The sequence below is a fragment of the Charadrius vociferus genome, unplaced genomic scaffold, assembly GCF_000708025.1.
Source record: "Charadrius vociferus isolate BGI_N301 unplaced genomic scaffold, ASM70802v2 scaffold14, whole genome shotgun sequence".
NCBI lineage: Eukaryota > Metazoa > Chordata > Aves > Charadriiformes > Charadriidae > Charadrius > Charadrius vociferus.
This window is the reverse complement of record NW_009648876.1, coordinates 2,263,218-2,284,840: the sequence shown is the minus strand read 5'-3', so window position 1 is coordinate 2,284,840 and position 21,623 is coordinate 2,263,218. Positions and strand designations below refer to the sequence as shown.

General features: G+C 36.7%; 1 protein-coding gene across 1 annotated transcript in view; it reads right to left on the bottom strand.

Moving 5' to 3' along the window:
* The window catches only part of DPH6 (diphthamine biosynthesis 6), a 206,830-nt gene that overhangs the window by 32,085 nt on the left and 153,122 nt on the right, over positions 1-21,623 (bottom strand). Inside the window, exon 13 of the mRNA XM_009886923.1 lies at positions 8,243-8,648. Within this exon, the coding sequence (XP_009885225.1) occupies positions 8,243-8,648 (406 nt within the window). The remainder of the gene's footprint in view (positions 1-8,242; positions 8,649-21,623) is intronic.

Genomic DNA, 21,623 nt, shown 5'->3' with positions numbered 1-21,623 from the left:
CTGAACTGGTACTTCTTAGTGTAGAGGTTATGGCACAGAATGACTGACAACAGTCAGTCAGCCAGTGGTCGGTCATTCAACGCTCCTGTGGATCATCCATTTGATGGGGACAGCTGACACATTGAACCAACCCAGGAACCTCCCCAGGAACAAGCTACCAACCTACTCATTGATGTTCCTGCTATTGTTATTTATATTGTTATTGTTTGGAAATGTAACTGTACACAGTTCTTCCTTGCAAAACACACTCTTTTCTTTCATTGAACTATTTCTTAGGTCTGCTAGACAAAGAGCAAATAGAAAACATTTTGATACTAAAGAAGAGGAAATAAAAAAGACAAGCTAGTCATGCTAAAGGTCCATCTAGTGCAGTATTCTGTTTCAAGCAGTGGTCCTAAACAAATATCTAGAATGAGTAATAACAAGGGAAGCAGGTATGATATTATGCCTGCCCAGTTCACTTTCAGCCTACAATTATTTAATATCAGTGGAATTCCTAAGTCAGATTTAATTTCACTGGTTTAAACACCACCATACTTTTTTTTCTTCACATAGATAAAGAGCAATGTAGAGAGGGATCTGTACAAATGATGCAGAGGTCTCTAGAAATCCAAGTTCTTTCAGTGTTTATTTATTTAGAATTGCAGAATTGGTGCAAAAATGTTGGCATGTTGAAACAGTCTCAGAGAAAAACTTCCTATGTAATTGTAAACCGTAATCTGTGATGTGTCCTTAAAAACTGAGTTTGTCACAAATGGTTTCTGGATAGATGATCCAAATGTGGCAATGCTTGCATGCCTGATGTCATTGTTATAAGATGCTTTTGTAGCTGTTCTCTGTCAACAAAGCCCTAAATAAAGTGTCCCAAAATTAATTTCGACATTGCCCTAAGACGTTTGTACTTTATACATTTTATGCACATATACAGACACTTATGTATATATGGATGTACCGCGTATAACCATGTGTAAGTATACCTGTCTAGAAGACACCAGTTTTCCAGAAGAGTATCAATTTGTTCAGAATCCTTGTAGAGCTAATTATCAAAATTACCTCTTGTGACTCATTACAGAATAGATTGGTTTCTCACTCCATAAGTTTCTTTACATCTGTTCTCTTAATATTTTCACCTTATAGCGTACTGCTTTTAATAAATTCCAGTGTTTATTGAGATAAGTTATTCATTAACATCAAGCAGCAAAGCCACTGCCTGGATCACCAGAAAAAATGTCTAGCATCTTCCAAACTGACTATGTGAGGAAAGCAAATCAGTTTTCAACATGTTAGCAAACTTAGGAAATTCTTCTATATGTTCTAGGATGTCCTCTATAAAAAGTCTGTTTTCTGACAGGTCCACTCTGCCCTATGGGTCACTTATATGTAAATCTTCAACAGGAAAATTAAAAAGCCCATACAAATAATTCATTTGGTGAAGAGCTCAGAAGCACTTCAACATAATGCGAAAACATGGTAGGAGGGATAGAGTAACCTACAAATGTATCTTAGATTTTAGTGGCAGAAATTCTGAAAGAAATCTGAAGTTGTACACGCTAGCTTTAAAACAACCTTACCAATATGTTGCTAGTGTTCTGCATCAAGGACAAAAGGTGTATGGTTTAGATCAATCTTGGGTCAAGCAAGTAAATTTATTTCCATTTAAAGTTTTAGCCAAGATTTTTATGTATGGCTGTGCAATACATAACCTTTAGATGTCACATGCTGTCCACTCTGAATAAGGACGAGTTCTAACTTTGCTACCTGGTCTTTGCACTGAGTGGTTAAATTTTTCTCAATATAGTATGTGTGCTCTTAAAAATAAATTTCCCATCCTAAAGGACAGAAGGCCACTGACCTAAAGTAGGATCTAATATATTTTAAACTGCCTCAAAAGCATAAAACACTTTCCTATGCAAATTTAGTCAAGAGGGAACACTACTATTAAAACAATTTCCAAATGTCTTTGATAGCAAACAAAAAAATCTTTTCCCCATAATTTTATGAGATGTTCTGCTAAAAATATGTATACAGTGGCTTGCAGTAGATACAATAACAGCACAACCTTGAAAACTTTTATAAAGAGTTTAAAATTTCAGCATGTTAACAATAATTTAATGTATCAGATCTCTTGACTGGATACTTGGATAGCAATAGCAAGATAGCAATGCCACCTCTGTAGCTCAAGACCAAATTTAGCTACTTTTACCCTTTTAAAATCTCATTTCAAACACACTCATGAATCACATCAGTATTTCCTAATTGCTTATGTATATTACAATCTGATTCATTTCCCCAAGTACTAATTTAACCATTTTTTATTTATTTCCCCCCCCTTTTTTTTTTTTTTTTTTTTAAGCAGCAGCAGTGTAGGTCTGCTACTTGAACTATTATACTTGGCAAATTCTTTGTTTTTGTTACAGGAAACCCAAGAAATGGAAAGTGAAATTTTCTTCTTCTTTCAGGTTGGCAACTGTTCTCACAATTTCCAAGTACCCTAAATTAATAGAATTTGGTAGAAAATCAAGTTCAATTTTTACAGCCTATTTCAGACAGCATCATGATTTTTTTTTGGCCAAATTATATATGTTAGTCACAACAACTACTTCATTAGTTAGTGATTGCAAAGCTTGATTTCAAAAGGACCAACACTTAAAAGTTATCAACACTTACGTACCTGCTTCATCGTTACTCAATAAACAGTTCTTAATGATTATTTAGTTTCTACTCACATGAGTAGTTCTCCACAACTGCTGAGTAAATACCAGTTATTCACATGAGAACATGTAGGCCCGCGTACAAATGTTTGGAGGCCGAGATTCCGGCTGTCCCTATGGGAAACTGTTTCCCAGTGTATAAGAGCATATCCATCAAGGAAGTTAAGTTGAAGTAAATTCCCAGTGTGAATTTAAAATGCATTAGTTAAAGAATATTAAACTCTAATGCACACGGACATATGTTTCTAAGAAAATACATCTTGGTATCTTCACTTGATCTTCTTCCACTTCTCTTAGATTTATGCTACATAATGTATGTCTACCAGTACTGGAAACTGTGTGTTTTGGAAAACATCTGGAAAAGGTGTTGATTATGCAGTATTTTAATAAATGGAATACTTTCCATCTTATCAGATGGAAAATCTTTAGTTTAAAAGCAGTATGATGTACATGCGTCAGGGTCTTACTATGTCGGTGCAAGGACTGATAACGGAGTGCCTAATCACCACGGCTTCTCTTTCAACAGAACAAACAGTCCCATTTCAAGTAAGATTTTCTACAGTCCAGTGGAGCTATACTCGAGCCATGTTACAATTTTATTTTAAACTATAGTATCACTGAAACTTGATAAACACATAAGAACTAAGAGCCTTTTAGTTCTAAGCGTTTACAGAACAGAGCCACATTTAAAACTAATTGTATATTCATTTTAATGCTGCCACCAGACTGTCTTTCTATTCCTGTTCTCTTTTGCCTTTTTATATTCCCACTTCATTTTTTCTATAGTATTAAAAAGGGATTATGTAATATGATGTTCTGGTGAATGCAGGACCTTTTCTACTCCCTAATAAATATTCAAAAATATTTTGCATACATCCTGTGAACAAGGCTTGTGAAATCATAATGGGATGACTTATGAACATTCATCTTTCCTATACTGAAATATAATCTAGTCAACTGGATGGTATAGCAAATCGTTCTGACACGTTTATATTAATGCATATTTAAATGAGAATAAGAAAGAAATAGTCAAATTTATGTTAAAGACTTCTAAAGGCTTAACAGCATCTTACTAAGTATATATGTCATCTTAATCTAATCCTCCTACTTCTAACACGTTCTGTGGTCTCAGCACGGTGCCCATAATGCTCTTGAATGTTATGAGGGATTGCCTCTGAGAAGTTCACCATCAGTACTACACTTTGTTCAATAAAACTTTACATCTGGTCTTAGGATGACAGAAAGCTATCTGTCTCAAATTTGCATTACAAACCTTTAGCTTCTTTTGACATCAGTAACACCGGCTATAATAATTTCCAATAACCTGTTACAATATGCAGAGAGTACATATTCCTGTTCTCATCTTACTGTGTCAGGTACAAACAAATTTCCCTAATTTATTCAGACAGTTTTAAATAAATGACACTTTCTTTGCACCAAAAAAGCACTCATCTAATCAGAGGCTCATTTGAGAAGATCTGTGGCAGTATTTCCTCCTTTCCCTCCAACGATTTTAAGTTCTAATCAGAAAAAAGTACCTTTATTCTTTTCCTTGCTGTTTCCAGAGGAGACAGTACATTGCAATTCAAGATCTTACAAGAATTACTGAAGACTATTTGCTAATCTTATGACATGATGGAAGTCCACCTGAAATCCACTAAGACTGGAACAGTTATCTCTTCAACTATCTCTCTTGATTTCTGAGACATGATAATTTCCGTCTTTTCCATTATAGATACAACTGTCTGATGTGTTTCACATTAAAAATATTTGAATAGCAGCATCTAGCATCCCCCGCTACGTTATTAATTATCTTTCCTCAGCAGACAATGCATGTGATGGTAGTTGAAGACTCCAAAAGGACAGAGCTACTTGTGGGATTAACTGTGTCTAACACATGTCGGAGATCAAACATGTCACTAACAGATCATCATACAGCTGGTTAGCAACCAGCACCACCTGAGCTGAATTAATAAATGGCAACTCTCAATATCATTTGTGTTCTGGCAGCCACATCAAGGAAACAATATTTTTTAAAAGTCCGTTTATTAGGCCTGCAGGTTTTCAAGTCAAGATCAGTATGTTTCTGCTTAATCCTGTGTCCTTGTAAAATGCTATTCTGTGTCTGAAAGACAGTTTTACCAACTATTTGATCAGTAGCCTAAGTAAATTCCGATATCCACCTAGACACACTCTGCAACAGAAAGTAACCTTTGGAGGTAGTGGAAATCACCACGGAGACATCCAAATACTCAAAATATCTTAGGGCAAGCCTACAGAGAGGTATGAGCAAGTTTTGGCCATGCTCGGACAGAGCTGACAAGACACAAAGCAGTGCTATTTTGGAAGCCAGTACTGTTCCCTCTTGTGACTCGCCACATTCAGATTCATGCATTTTATAAGCAGAACAAGCTTATCTGAACTTGCCTAAATATATTACACGTATGCTTCGAATTCTATTCAGGTAATGAATTAAACTTCTGGGTAATGTAAAACATGCTTTTTTTTTTTTTTCCTCCCTTGGTCCTGAATCTAGATTTAAGAATGCGGCTGACAAGTTAACGGGCTGTTGTAGATGAAAAATGAAGACCGCCTTAAGGCTCAAGAGGCAAACGGGAATATACTATGAGGAACTGGAAGAAGCAGTGGTCATCAGAACATAACAATCTCTAATATCTTGGGCTGGTGTTATAGGCACGTTAAAATACCTCGGGATTCAAAAGAAAGACCTGACATTAGTTTTGGTATATTACATCAGTGAAGCACACTAAAGGACACACACATTTGCAGTAATTCTGCCAGTCAAAACTAAAGGCTGCCAATAATAACAGAAGATAAAACAGACTATATCATCTCGCTTATGGACACTGTCTAAGGGATACTGAAATGAATGGGAATATCTTGGAAACGTTATGCAGTGCTTTTTAAACTGGGAGTTAATATATATGTGTGAGCACATTTTAAATTATAAGAAGTATAATGATAATAATAGTGCAAAAGACAGTCAAGGACATAGCTCAGTAATATGCTGTATCCTTTGGAAATCTGAGGAGGCTTCACCGGAGACTACATGCTTTCCAGGGTTCCAAGGACACGTATTAGCAGTACACTTAAATATGTTCCTGTGTCTTAACAATATATTAAAAATTTGTCTTCTGATTTTGAATCAGAAATAGTATATATACAATAGTCTTATTTCACATTGAAACTATCAGTAAGACACACTTCAGCTACAACTATTTTAATTTGAGAAATTATTTTTAAATATATAGCATATTTGTTCTTCCCATTACGTGAACTTTCTGGAAATTTGTCCTAAGTAGAAAAATGTTATTTTTGAATTCTTCATCAATGAATTAATGCTACTTGTAAATTTAATGTATTCTATATATTCTACAGATTTGCAAGAATGTATTTCTTACCAGTGGGGATAATGATAAAATTGCTATAATGACAGGAATTATTATGACAGTGCAGAGATCTGAACACAACCAGAATGAATATATGACAATCACAACAAATCTTCCTATGTCTATGTCATTTGTAGTATAATGTGAATGGAACTGAATCAAATGTTTATGCACACAATTTATTCATTATATTGATCAATATATTTAATAAAGCAAATAAAATTTATTTCAAAGCAATTGTTCTATGGCCTGAGAAATATCAGAAAGAGAGCAGGCAAAACGGTAACGTTAATCCCATGCCAGGAACATGTTTTATCAGGTTTCCTTCTAGCTCTTAAACAAGATGTAGTAAAAACAACAACATTCTGTCAGACTATATGTTCATTCCTTGCTTCCTGGATTAAATATGCTTATTCTATGCCACATTTTTATAGCTTTCAATTCCTGTACTTTAAATCTATTAAACAATGTCAAGTTGAATTTTCTTCAAAAACTGCTGCAGGTTAAGAAAAAAAAAATAGGACAGTAGAATATTTGAGGGCTAACATTTATGTCAGCTAATTAATATGGATCAGTTGTGGTCTGCAAGGATTTTTAAAGTGCATGCATCTTTGAGATAAATATAGATTAAGGATCTGATTTTGTTCCTTCTCAAATTGATAACAAAGCTCTCACTGATTTCAATAAAAGTACGGTCTACCAGTTTTGTTGGCCTGACAGATAAAATAAGCTCTTGTGCTCTTGCATAATGTTAGTTGTCCCAAATTGAGCATAGCCCAAAATACAGATGTACAACATAACAAATAAACTATAATTGCAACATTATACTTATTATTCTGTATTCTCTTTACTTGGTAAGGGAATGAGATTTTGAAAAAATAAACATTGGGAAAAACCAGTAAATTTGTTTGGTTAGCAAGTTCTATTTAAATAAGTTGGTAAGAAAACAGCCCATGTTGAAAACCAGACATCCTCTAATCTAGAGGATACAGCATCATTTTCTTGTTTTAAAACATTAATATTTCACTATATATTCTTAAAGGAGTGCTTGATAGCACACAGAATTTGGTTATTTGAACATAGTTCTAGATCATGACAAAAGCAGGCTACCAAGTGGACAACTGTTCAAAGACTTTTGTGCAAAAGATTCATTCTCCTTATGTTCGACCCTGAAGTGGCTGGACTTCTCAGCAACTTCTCTTTGATGGAATCACAGAATAACTCAGATTGGAGTGAGATCATCTAATCCAACCTCCTACTCAAAGTAAGGTCAGCTGTGAGATCAGAACAAGTAATCCAGGGCTTTATCCTGTTTGGACTTGAAAACGTCCAAGAATAGAACCTTTCTATATGAGAAGCAGGCCTGGTAACCAGAAAAATAACAAATGTATCTTAATCATAGAATTGTTTATGTTGGAAAATACCTTTAAGGTCATTGAGTCCAACTATTAACCTAGCACTGCCAAGTCCACCACTAAACCATGTCCCTAAGCGTCACATCTACACAACTTTTAAATACGTCCAGGGATGGTGACTCAACCACTTCCCTGTGCAGCCTGTTCCAATGCTTGACAGCCCTTTCCATGAAGAATTTTTTCCTGATATCCAATCTAAACTTCCCCTGGTACAACTTGAGGCCATTTCCTCTCATCCCGTCACTTGTTACTTGGAAGAAGAAACTAACGCTCACCTCATTACAACCTCCTTTCAGGTAGCTGTAGAGAGTGATAAGGTCTCCCCTCAGCCTCCTTTTCCCCAGGCTAAACAACCCCAGTTCCCTCAGCTGCTCCTCACAGGACTTGTTCTCTAGACCCTTCACCAGCTTTGTTGCCCTTCTCTGTACACGCTCCAGCACCTCAATGTCTTTCCTGTAGTGAAGGGCCCAAAACTGAACACAGTATTTGAGGTGAGGCCTCGCCAGCGCCAAGTACAGGAGGAAAATCACTTCCCTCGTCCTGCTGGCCACGCTATTTCTGATACCTGCTAGGATGCTGTTGGCCTTCTTGGCCCCCTGTCCTTGAAAGGCACTTCTAAAACGTCTTCTTCCAATGAAACCTTATGTAGAAGTAAACAAAAATTACCCCATGCTTAACACCTGGTTTCTGCCATCATAAGTCTTACCTGTTTGTAGCGCTTCTGCCTCGAAGACATCCTCCTTGAAGAAAGCTCTAAAAGACAAAGGACTTGCACTGCAGTCTTCTGAAAGTTTCTCAACAGCTTGTCTAAACATAGCAACTAAGTGATGAAGAGGTCCATTTAAATCAAGCTGAGAAGCTGATGGTGAAATCAAGCTCAGACGTACAGAGATTGATGCACAAGATGCAGAACTAGACTCCACAGATTCACACTCAATTTGGAAGCCCTCTGACAACATCTTCATTGCAAAATGTTTTCTTTGGAGTGGATCATCAACTGCTGCAACAACATGCCATTCAATGGCAGCATCTCTGGGTAGGTGCGATATTACAACCACAGCAAGCAACCCACAAACTGCAGTTACATCATGAGACGTCTCTGAATCTTCAACCTACAAGATAAACAAAATATTGTGCATATTACAGAGCTGGTAGAAATTAATGTTGCTCATATTCAGTTGATATATTCAAAAAAGTATGTGCAGTACAGTTATTTCACAAAGACTGTTTTTCCCCTAAACTTTCCTTCTTATTGAAAAGCCATCTTGAGCAGTTACGAATTTGTCTGAGAGTATCTGCTCATTTTTGCAATCTCAAACTACTGCTGTGCCTGTACCATTAAAAAAAATGCTGATGATAATGTATTTTGCACTCATTTTGCAATAAAAAAAAAAGTCTTTTTGCATACAGTAACTTCTGTCTGTACCAATGGCCTTTGGAGAATATAAATGGTAGGAACTACCGAAACTACAGAAATTAGTTAGTAAAGTACATCAGATTTATTTTCAATTTTGGAGTACTAAAGATACAGTTCAGACAGTTCTGAAAAGCAGAATGATCTTGAAGAAACCCTCTTAGAAGATAAAATGTGTTTCCTTAATAGCAGAGCTCATTTAGAAAGTACATTTGAATTGTTTTCACATCAACCAGCACATCTAATTAGCTAAGCTGGCAAGCTAACTCTGAGTAACCAAGTTCCTTTTCTTCTGATGGTATTAAAGCAGGACAGGCTCTCTGCTTCTTTGTAAAAATTTTAGTACAAATTACACTGTAGCATGTTAACAGGTATAGGAAGTGAATATTATGTTTCAAAATACTGAAACACTCTTGTGTGTCCTGTGTGGAAGAAATTGTGAATTTGTAGCCATTTCAACCCAAAATACGTGTACCCATGTGCATTAAATAGCATTACCTTTGAATCTTAACAAACCTAAGATAAGTTCATAAAAGAATGATCTTGTCCCTGTGTTCTTAGTATGTATTCAATCCTTTTTCATATGAATTCAAACAAAAACAAGCTTAGAGCTTTAAAGTAGGAACAATACATCGCACTGGGCTGACTCTATCCAGCCGCTAAGCACCACACAGCTGCTGGCTTACTCCTTCTCTCCCCGATGGCACAGGTGAGAAAACTTGTGGATCAAGTTAAAGATGGTTTAATAAGTGAAGAAAAAAGGAAGAAGAAAAAGGAGAAAAACAAAACAAGTGATGCAGAGGCCATTACTCAACATCTCCCCACCAGCAGACTGATGCCCAGCTACACTGTGAGCAATGGTATCCTCCCAAAGACCCCTCCCCTTAGTTTTTATGGCTGGATAAGGCATGAAATATCCCTTTGGTCAGCTGAGGTCAGCTGTCCCAGCTGTGTCCTCTCCCAACTTCTTGCACCCCCCCAGCCTACTCGCTGGTGGGGCAGTGTGACAGAGAAGGCCTTGACGCCGTGCAAGCACTGCGCAGCAATAGCTAAAAACCCCGGTGTGTTATCAACGCTGTCTTGGTCACACATCCACACCATTGCACCATACAGGTTGCTATGAAGAAAGTTAACTCTATCCCAGCCAAAACCAGTACACACACTTAGGTCTGCTGTTACCTTATACTTAAATACATATACTCATACTCCTATTGGGTATACAACAAGGTCTATTTATGGAAAGCAACCCCCTTTTATGATATAAATACTCTCAAACAATAGAATTTACATTAACTTATCAGCTCTCTGCACATACTTTTTTTTTGAACAACTGTTCAAATAGTTGAACAGTTGAAATGCTTATTCTGGCCAGCAGATTGGTTTATTTTTTTTTTCCAAACTTTTTCCTCCATTTTTATGGACAGACAATATATTAAGCATTTTTAATATTAGTGACTTACACCATGTTCTTTGTGTACACAGATACCAACTTTTTTATATACCAATTTGCTTACACTGCAGTATATACTGGCAATATTGTCCATTGCTTGACCTCTGAAAGGAAAAATAATAACAAGGCAAACCTGTCATTTTGCCTGAAGTCGATAAGGCCATGTAACTCACAGTACCTTCAATTCACAGGCTCAATTTTCCTCCACTCGCTCTCAACTTTGAGAGGAAGAAATAATGACAGGTTACAGGCACTTTATTTCAAAATTCACTCGCAAAGTTATTGACAAGCATTTTGCACAGAATATCTTTGATGCTTGACCCTCGTGAGCTGTTTACATGAAAAATGCACTTACTTCTATATTAACGATAGTGGAGTCTAATTCTATACCAAACATGCAGCAATTGCTTTAGCATTTCTGGTTTTGATATGGGAACAAAAATAGGGATAATTTGTCTCAAATTGCAGTCACTTCAGTCATAATAAAATCTCGCTGACTACTGTTTGCTTTCAGTACTTTCATTAGGCTAGCCGGGGCTGTTATTAAGGTACCAACACATAAATGTTATATTAGCACTTAACAGGAGGAGCACGGTATTCTCCTCTAGGAGACGAATTCTAACCTTGTCAATATAATTCTGCTCTGAGTGCTGTAAAACAGTTTGAAAAGATGAAATACTGGAGCTTTCCACTGAGGGGGAAAAAAAAAAAAAGTCATGCTTATTCAGGCTTAAAGGCCACTTTGCTGGCCCAAGGTGCTGAGGTACTGTTTAGAAAAAAAAGTCTAAAGAAGCTCTCTCAGGTCACATCAAGCGCTAAGACAAACTTTTCTACTTCCATGTACTTGTCTTAGGTTGTTAAATCAATTACTCACTATTTCTGCTTGCCTTCAGCTGCCATTTAGAATACGAAGAACTACATGAAAATTAAGGCCAGGAGAAAGTACATTTCCAAATTTAACAAATGAGAATCATTGTGAGTGAAAGACTGTTCACGGTGTACCTGTACAGTACCATAGCACTCATAACCTTTAACTTTAGAGTTTGCACAAAGCACAAATGATGGAGCTACTGGGGACTAATAATCTTTCATCAGCTGCTACAGAATCATACAGAAATATTTCTAACAATGACCTCTCCTGACTTATTTTCAAGAAATTGCTGACATTTGTGTTGTACATGGATGCTGCATTTATGAGTTACCTTTCAGACATTTACAAGCGTCTTAAACAGCTGAATATCTTTATGATAGCCTGTCTAGCAAATGAGGGTGAATATATAAGGTCTGCTATGAAATTCTATTCATATGATGCTGGAACAATATAAGCAATTATTAAGAGTGAAAATAAAGAGGAATTATTTTATGACTACATTGCTCTTTACAATTGGTTCTGCTCTCTCATCAATGAAATCCAGCACTTTTTGGCAGACAGCTGTGGTACTATGAAGAAAAGCATGTTTTTAGGGTACTTGCCCAAGGATACTGTTGTAGACTGTTCTATAAAGGAGCACAGGCTTTGGCTGTGTCCTTCTATGTCTTCAGTCTTGGGGGAAAAAAAATTGAGGGAGAAGAGGGAGTAGTTTGGCTTGTAATTCTTGAAAAAAAGTGACAATTTTCGGGAACCTTTGTAAAATTTTTATTACTGAGAGATGAGAAAACACTGTTGGACCAAACACTATTGAAAGCAGTGATTCCTTAAAGTATGTTTGACCTGAATTTTACAAATCTTTGGAAATTTCATTAGGCTGTAGGTGTAGCTGACATCTAAACGTATTTGCCCTTAAATACTTATTTCCTAGGTATCAGGATTCAAATGATTTTCAATTCATGGGAGAGAGTCTGCATGTTGAAGATCCCCATTTCCAGTTGTTAGCTTTTCCACAGTATTTAATTCTTTCCAAGAACAAATACTGCGAGGTAACTTGGCACCAGGAACAGTTCGGATGCCATAGGGGAAAATGAGCATATTGCAAAGGTTCATTGTCAACTGCTGAGATAATATGGAGGCGGATGCTAATTCTGTGCTACACTTTTACATGATCTGATTCAAAGAGGGCTGGAGAAGGAAGCCAGGTAACCTCCTTTCGCTGCGCGGGGGATGGCCTCTGACAATAAATGACTCTGCAAAAAAGTCTTCTTTCAGGAATGGATGCAAACTGGATCATCTTGGAGGTCACGCTATGACAGGATTTTGATTCTGTCATGCTATGAAATGGTAGAACCCAAAACTTTGGACAAAAATTTGATATGACAAGTGATTTAGCTCTTACTGAATCTCACGTCAGACTGTCCTCAAACATGATTCATAATATCCTCCTTGTGACAACAGGATCATCTGCTACTCATTTTATCAAAGGTGGGAAAGATGGAGCCCCAGAAAGTTTGGAAAAGGAAGGCAAAAAGCAGATTTTTCCAAATACATGCATTACATCTATATAATTCTCTATCCAGAGGACTGTGAACACTCTCGTTTTTTAAGACTTTGCTTTGAAAAAAAAACCCCCACAACTCAACAAAGGACTTTTCCCACCGTGAAGAAAATACTGATATTCTCCTGGAGAGACAACACACATTTCAATAACTCAGGGGAAAAACAGAAGATACGGAGGAGGTTTTCAGAGGACTGCGAATGTGACTCTCTTATTTACCTGACATTTTATAATTCCAAAGTAGTTTGATGCCATATTACTGTAAACACTGAGAAGACTGCTGCGCTATGCTAAGTAACATCCTGGAAAATCTTGATGGACTGGTTAACAAAGCATTACAGTAGTCAAGATAGCAAGTAAAGCAAGCAACTAAAGTCAAGATAGTAGTCAAGAAAGCAAGTAAAAAGTTATGGATTCTTAGGAAAGGAATAGAGAACAAAGTGAGTAACATTACGTCACTGTAGAAATTTACAGTTCACCTGCACCTTGAGTAAGATGTACAACGCTGGATCTCTCAACTGAAAAATAATGTACTAAGACCTAGAATGTGTTCAGAAGAGGACAACAAGGATGATCAAAAGCTCTGGAGGGTCTGACTAGAAATGTTCTCCAGCCTTCTTAAAGACAATATGACAGAGGTTTACAAAATCATACATGACATAAGAAGGGTGGATAGGGATAAGAATTGATTTTGCACGCTTGTCTTTCTGTACAAGAACTATGGATCATCAAATGACATTAGTAAGAGCATGGTTTCAAAAGGAACAATGGTGGGTGACACCTGGAATGCCTTGATGGAGAATGCTGTGGTTGCAAGGACTTTACAGGGATTCAAGAACAAGTATTCAGAACACAGATTCAGTGGGGATTGTAGACGAGACATATTAAAATTCTCAGTTAATTTTTAATTTATACAATAGTTAATAATTTATATAAAAATTAATGATTTATATAACTATTAAAATTAATTTAATTAATTTAAATATGAAATAAAATAGTTTGAGGTTGGGAGAATATTACAGTGGATATGTGCTTTTCCTGATTTTACTGTTCACATCTGCTTAGGGCTACTGTTTGGAGTCAGAATACTAAGCAGAGGCTACACCATTATGGCTATTCTTATGTTCTTATGTAAGATTTTATGCTTATGCTGATACCAGTGGTGTGTTCGGTGAAGAAAAACAACTGGACTTTCTTGACAGGACTGGTTGGATTTTCACACGTAGACCCTTGCAACAACTAGTCCTTTCCAACATTTCTGCAATTCTAAGGGAATTTTATGTTCATCTGTGATATTCCAGACTGATTTTATAGATGAATGGTGAGCACAGAGTCAAGCAGAAGAATGCAGGTAACAGCTTTGAAGTGCTTCTTCAGTGAGTTGAGCAGAGGTCTTGGCATCAGCATATTGGGCTCAAAGAAGAGGGAGTTTGATGTTGTTACTCTTGGCCTCTTTTGAGAAAAAAGAAAAAAAAAAAGCAAGCTTCCTCTCTCCTTTTTCAAAGCAGAATCACAGAGAGAACTGGAATCCCACTTTTAGGGGCACACATTTAACTTCAGTCCCTGCTTATACTGATAGAGACAGCACAGACAACCAAAACAGAATGGACAGTCCCAGACTGTGCTAAGCAGAAGGCTTGTCTGCTTCAGGCACCTGCCACAGGAATGGGGACCTTCAGACCTCTTACACTGGAGCCACCCAGACAGTCTGCTGTGTTTTAACCCTCTAACAAGGTTGTGCAAAGGATGCTTCACTCAAATCTGCAAAAGTATAAGGACAATTGGCTGGAAATAGGAGGGGTTGAAGGGCTTGGCTGAAAACTTACTGAAAGCCACAGTACTACAGTTATCAAATGACATCCAGTTCTTTAAGGTATCTAATAATGAGAAATAAGAATGGGAACTCTTCCTATACTTTATATTCACACCTGGTCTGAAGCTGAAAAGGTAGCTTGGTAGAAACATGCCTTAGCTAACACTTTTATGAACCTGTTTAATGCAGAAATACAAGCGCTTTCATATCACAAGAAGGAAGGTTAACAACAGAGGTTGTCAATTGGTTTTTAAACTTGTAATTAACCTGTATCTCCACATTAAAGTAAAACGGTTGTCTGAACTGCTGGGTGCATAATGCTTTCCTGAGCTTTGCTCAGATACAAGGAGCTATCGCGTTGGTTCATAGTATTACTGAGTCCTTGCATTTTGTATGCCTCAGCTCTTAGTAAAGATTCACTTGATTGTCATTGTGCACATTCAGGGGAGCTACAGAACACTCTTACACTAATGAATGCCTAATGCATTCACAACACCGCGACAAAACAAAGCAGAACCCAAAGCAATGAGTGTAGTTGAATGAAAAATGCTGGGCAGTAAGGGTTGTCTACACAGACTGTGGTTTTAAAACTGCTAAACTTAAAAAAAAGAATTTCTCTAACTAATAGTGCATTTTTTTCATTAAAAACCCAAACCAAAACAAAGGCATACCCATTAAGATTCCAGTGAAAACACAGGAATAATGAGTATAGGACAAACCAATACTCAATTGTTGCATAAGCATTTAACTATTTTACTTAATTTAATTGAAAAAGGTACACATTTCAGGTCTTAACATTTATTACATAAATTTGTTTATTTTGACTATCCTCCATTTGTTCCAAATGAGAAATATTCTTCTTGTTGTGTGAATGAGGACTAAGGTCTACCTACCTCACAGCTGAATATGGAATCAGGCTGTAAGAGACAGAGATGAATGCGTAATTGCTATCTCTACAAAGAACTGACTTGGAGAACAAAAAGAAAGATACTGTGATGTTACTTTTAGAAGCTGAGTTTATGAAAACCTTCTATGGTATGCATTATTACACCATTATAGCAGCAAGATTAATGTGCCTTTAAATAATACATTTAAAATTTCTTTTACACTGCCTGCATTAAACAGAGTGCATCAAACTCCAGAGATCCAGTTTAAGCTTTGCTAGAGAGTCTCTCACAACAATAGGTTTACGACTTTAAAAAGTAAAGATTCCACTAGGAAAACTGCATAAGAATAAAAATGTCAGTTCCTGAAGAAAGTAGGATAGAAGCAATCCTTTTCAACATCCTAGTTTGTCTAATAAATAGGCCACATGCATTCCTGGTATAACACACCAGAATTCAAAGAATGCATACCGCAGTGTTTTATAACAATAAAATTGTTAAGAATATTCTTTTTGCAAAGCTTACAAAAATAAGAAAGTCTGTCATTTAGTATTCCTTCCTGAAATAAAACAGATTATTTGCTGCATGCCAAAAATACATTAACACGAGACTGGCAGACTAAAAATGAGGTCTTATAAACCTGAATATTTATCATGGAATAAATACTGTTAATATAAAAAGAAACCAGTTCTTCAGACATTTTAGTCGTCTCTGCTCCACAACCTGTTGGACAAAGCTGATGGTAGTTCAGTTACCACTGTGTCATGTAGAAGTTATTTGTACAATGTCCACCGGAAAACTGAGCCTGTACTTACTTGGCATTACTGAACCAGAGGAAATCTAGAGAAAACAAGGTGGTTCTTTATTTTTTGTGTCAGCATCTGAGAGCACATTTTGCAGAATAATTTCTTTTTTGTGCAGTCTTTATCTATCTTTAAAAAACAGAAGCCCCAAAAAGAGAAAGTAAATACAGGGGAACAAATATGGGTATAGAAATTTAGAGGCAGTACTGTTTCAAAAGGTGCTTTTAATCATTTTTTTAAATTCAAATGGTTTTCAAATTAATTTCATCTCTCAATATAATGATTATATTTCCACATGCCGGCATTTGGAAATAAAATCTAAATTAAGTTTTCTTTATAATAATTGTGAAAAATTCTGCATGCAGGTATGGTAGTGATGCAAAATTAATTATTAGATATGAAATGGTCAGCAATTAACATGCCAAGAACAACAGCTTAACTTTTCCCAGAAAGGCATTTTGCAGGTGACTAAAATGACCATACCTCAAGTTATATTAGTGAGAGTATAGGAAATCTGAAATCTATACAATATATTGCTGGCTATTATTAGGATTTGTCAAGGTGATGTGCTAAAATCTCACGGTAGTCAACCAAGTATGTCAGAAGAAACTACCACAACAATTAACCAACATCACTCTTAGGGCCCAAATCCCACAATAAATCTAGCGCATATTTGATTTTATAAGTTGAGACGGGTTTTTGGTGCATAAAGGATATGTTTAAGTCTTTGCAGAATCAAAACTTTCATGACGAGTGCTCTCTGAATAGTACTACTGTAATTATATGTAAACATTACATAAAAAATAAACAAATACGGAAACTCATGAAAATAGAGTTTGTAAGCAATCAGATCAATAACTACATATGATTTATAGCTTATATCACTCAAACAGAATAATTTAGCAACTTGCTATTCCATCTTTTACCATTATTGTCAACAGAGGCCAAGCAGCGGTATAAATTTTCATCACTTCTGTGGGATAGACCAAAGGGCTCAGCTGAAATTAAAGACCTAACCTTACAAGCTCTCCTTTGATTATATATAGGGCATAAGGACATCATTTGCTTGTTAGTTTTGCTTCTCTTTTCTACTGTTGGATCTCTGTTTTTTTCATCCTTTCATTTCGGAAACTGAGAAGCTCTGTGACATGATCAAAATAAGAGCAATCAGTATCACATTTCCATGAAGACATAACCAGCTTTGAACCAGTCTCTAGAACAAATAACTGACTGAAAACCCGAAACTGCACACAAAGTCTGTAGTAAGCAGGCTAACACCTCTGCTTTCTGGGCTTACCAGCCTGGAAGTTTTCTCGAAAAGTAAGTTTGAATAATTACTTGTTAGAATAAGTTGAAAGAAATATAGAAAATGCAAACTGGCTTGCTGAAAGAAAGACACAGACCTCTGCATTCACAGTAATGGAGAATAATCTCCTATTTAAGACTCAGACTTCCATTTTTGCTTGATTTATCAGGTAAGTGTCACAATCTTGTTCTATTCCATTACCTTAAAGCACAGTCTCAATAGCCCCATGGACTTACGAGTTTTCGACTACCCACTGAATTTTATCCATTCCAATCTCTCTTCAAAATACATTTCATAATTGTATGCAACAATTATGCCACCATCAGAGCAAAAGAAAGATTTTAAAATGTTGGATAATCAGGAAGCATGTGATAATATCAAATGGAAAATATACAATACCATTTCCCCCCCATTTTTAGATGGTTATAAACCTCAGCTATAGCACTGATTATTCAGAGATTCAAAGGACTGCAATGCATGTGTCTGGACTGAGAATACGAGAAGCACAGGATTGCCAGCATGGCTGTCAAAGGGTCATAATGCCTGAAATTCAGAATTAAGGCAATGAATATTAGCTTTAAAAATGGATATGACTTCTTGAAAGAGAATATTTTCCCTCTTACTGGGCCCTTAATTACTCCCACTGATACATAATGAGGCAGATTAAGTCTAACTTTTGTTTATTCTGTTTGGGGTTTTTTTGGAGGGGTGGTGGTTTTGGTATGGGGTTTGTTTTTTGGTGTTGGTTTGGTTTTTTTTGGTTGTTTTTTTTTTTTTCTGAAGGAATTGGTTATGGCTTCAGCAGAACATTTCAGTAAGCAAGTGCTCTGAGACCGTATGAACACCTGTAGTTTTTTCCCCTAAGTCAAAGGGGTCAGAAAGGGATTTTCACTTTTGTTAAGTGCATACAAGCCTCTGGTTGTTTGGTTTATTCTGAAGAAGTAGTCACACTACCATGTGGATTTACCAACGCAATAAACACATTTCCTACTGCATGAGAAGCTCAGCCTCTCGTTTCTCATCCCATGGCATAATGTATTTTAAACTCTTAAGGTCTGATATATTTTAGTCTAAGTATACTCACAGGGTTCAAAATAGGAATTTCTGGGTGAAACGTAATGGTCTGTGATATACAGGTCAGACTAAATGATCTAATGGTGCCTTCTGGCTGTACAAGCTACTCAAGCTATGAAATCTGTTTTACCCACTACTTACGTTCAGTCTTTCCACCAGCACTGCAGTGCCTGAACTCGAAAAACCCACACTGAGAAGGCAACCATCTTATTCATTATGGCCTTTAATATCCCTTGCTGATAGCTTTAAATTTTTAAACAGCCCTACCTGTCGTGCTCCCTTTTATGTGTTCTCATAGTTACAGATATAATTTCGGAGGCAAAATATCTAAACAGTAAGCATAATAAAAATGAAACAGGTTAAAGCTTATTAGCAGTAGGGAGCAGATGTAGCAAAATTCTGCCAGTTCCCCTACATTTCCTCCCCAGCAGGGACTTTCTGTCAAGCTGTGAGATAGTTCCATACAATAATGCAGGCTGCTGTTACTGCAATTGCACCTTCTCATACCTCGCTATTGTACTAAAAATTCACTTTGATTTTTGATTTCTTCCTTCGTAATAATAATATTTAAAGCAGTTCCTGAAGAGCTAAATGTAAATTCGAGCACTGCACGCTAGATGCTCAAAAGGGCATGAAAATGTAAAATTGATAAGAAAATAATTATGTATTGAAAAGCTGTTTTATTTGCTTTAAAAATATTAACTTTCTCTCAACAAACTAAAGGTTCCTGAGCCAAGAGATAACCAGTTAATGACTGAAGTTAAGATTCCTTGAAATACCTCTCAAATATACATCATTCAATATATCAGTTACAATGTGGAAAAAAAGATAACTATTTAAGGAACAAAGTCATAAATTGATAGCAATATAAACTGAAAGCAAATGAAGTCTGCCACATGAAACATGATCACAGACTGTCACTCGGCGGGTTTTATTCTTCATGTGTAGTGTCAAAAATAAGCACTTAGAAAAAAGAGTTGAACTGAATTAAGGATGTTCAAGATGGAAAGATTCCACTTGAAAATCATTTGAGAGTGTGTACCCAAATGGGACAGAAAATGAGAAAAGTTAATGGTCAAAATCTACTTTGTGGGCATTAAGGATAACTGATTTTACGATTTAGAATGTAAATTTTGGATAGTGATTGCAAAGATGTTTTCTCTGAAAGTCTACTTTCCTTCTGAACTTTGATCTTGAGCTCTGGTACTAATTTTCAAACCAAATGTCAGCTTTTACCTCACATATTCTAACTACGATCACCTGTTCACCTGTACACGTACAGCACCATTAGCTACTGTTCTTAAACCTATAATTAAATTTTGCAGTATGCAATGAAGAAAATTATGACGCTGCTGGAGGCAGAAGAAAAATAGTTTGAAAATTCTGGTGGCACTATCAAACTTCTATTAATGGCCAGGCTCTCCCTCATTGAGATAGCCACCTTTATTAGTAATATGATATATAGAATCAAAAATTATTCTGAATTTGGCATTTTTTAGTAAAAAAAGATTTTTAGTGGAAAGTACACACATTTACATTCCTTCATCTTATGTATACGAGTAATTTTGCGGCAAATGTTTGTTTTCAGCAGTGTAGTCAGTTACTTTCATTTTTAATATGGTATGACTGCAAAGCAAGATCAGTTACATGGAACATAACAGGACTATTAGGACTGCACATGCCCTTTATTTTAAGTCAAAACGTTTATATTGGTCAATAATGTCCTGCAGACAGTTTGGAACTTTGATTTTGCAGGACAAGTTTTCCCTCAGTTCAGTGTTACAGCAGTCAAACTCAGGTGATGCAATTCAGGCAATTTCTTACGGTCCACTGTGGCGGGTTGTCCCCAGCTGGCAGGTAAGATCCCCCCAGTCACTCACTCACGCCCATCGCAGCGGGATGGGGGAGAGACTCAGGAGGGCAAAAGCGAGAAAAAAACACGGGTGGAGATAAAGACAGTTTAATAACCGAAGGAAAGAGAAAAAAAATAAAGGCAATCATTCACCACCACCCACCAGCAGAATGATGGCCAGCCAGTCTCTGAGCAATGCCTACTCAAAAGAAAACCCACCCCTGCTCCGGTTTTTATTGTCAAGCATTAATTTATATGGCATATAAGACCCCTTTGGTCCATTCAGGTCAGCTGTCTCAGCTGTGCCCCCTCCCAGCTTCTTGCCCAACTCCAGCCTACTTGCTGGGTGCGGGCAACGTTGAAAAAAGAGAAAGCCTTGACGCTGTGCAGGCGCTGTTTAGCAACAGCCAACACTGGTCTGCATCAATCAACATGGTGTTGGTCACAAATCCAAAACACAGCGCTATAGGCACCGCTATGAAGAAAATTAACTCTATCCCAGCCAGACCCACTGCATCCACTCATGAGAGAAAGTTCACAATAACCTAAAAATTATAAGTCAAGTTTGAGTTAAATGCATAGTTGTTCTCAGCAGTCATTGGAATGAGACACGTGGAAAGCAAACTTGTTCTTCTGAAGATGAAGTTATGTCTCTCAGACTAGTACTGAAATATATAAAGGGATCTTAACTCTTATGTTCCTGAGGACAGGTAAGTCCATGTACAGAAGATTACGATAGGAAGTTTTCAATAAAAAGCCTTTAAGTGACATGTAGAATCATAGAATGGTTTAAGTTGGAAGGGACCTTAAAGATCATCTAGTTCCAACCCCCCTGCCATAGGCAGGGACACCTCCCACTAGACCAGGTTGCCCAAGGCCACATCCAGCCTGGCCTTAAACACCTCCAGGGATGGGGCCTCAACAACCTCTCTGGACAACCTGTTCCAGTGCCTCACCACCCTCAAAGTGAAAGAAATGTGTTAATGTATATGCTTGATGAAAGTTGTTATACTAAGAAAAAAATACAAATATATATTCATGGATATGTATATATGTATTTAT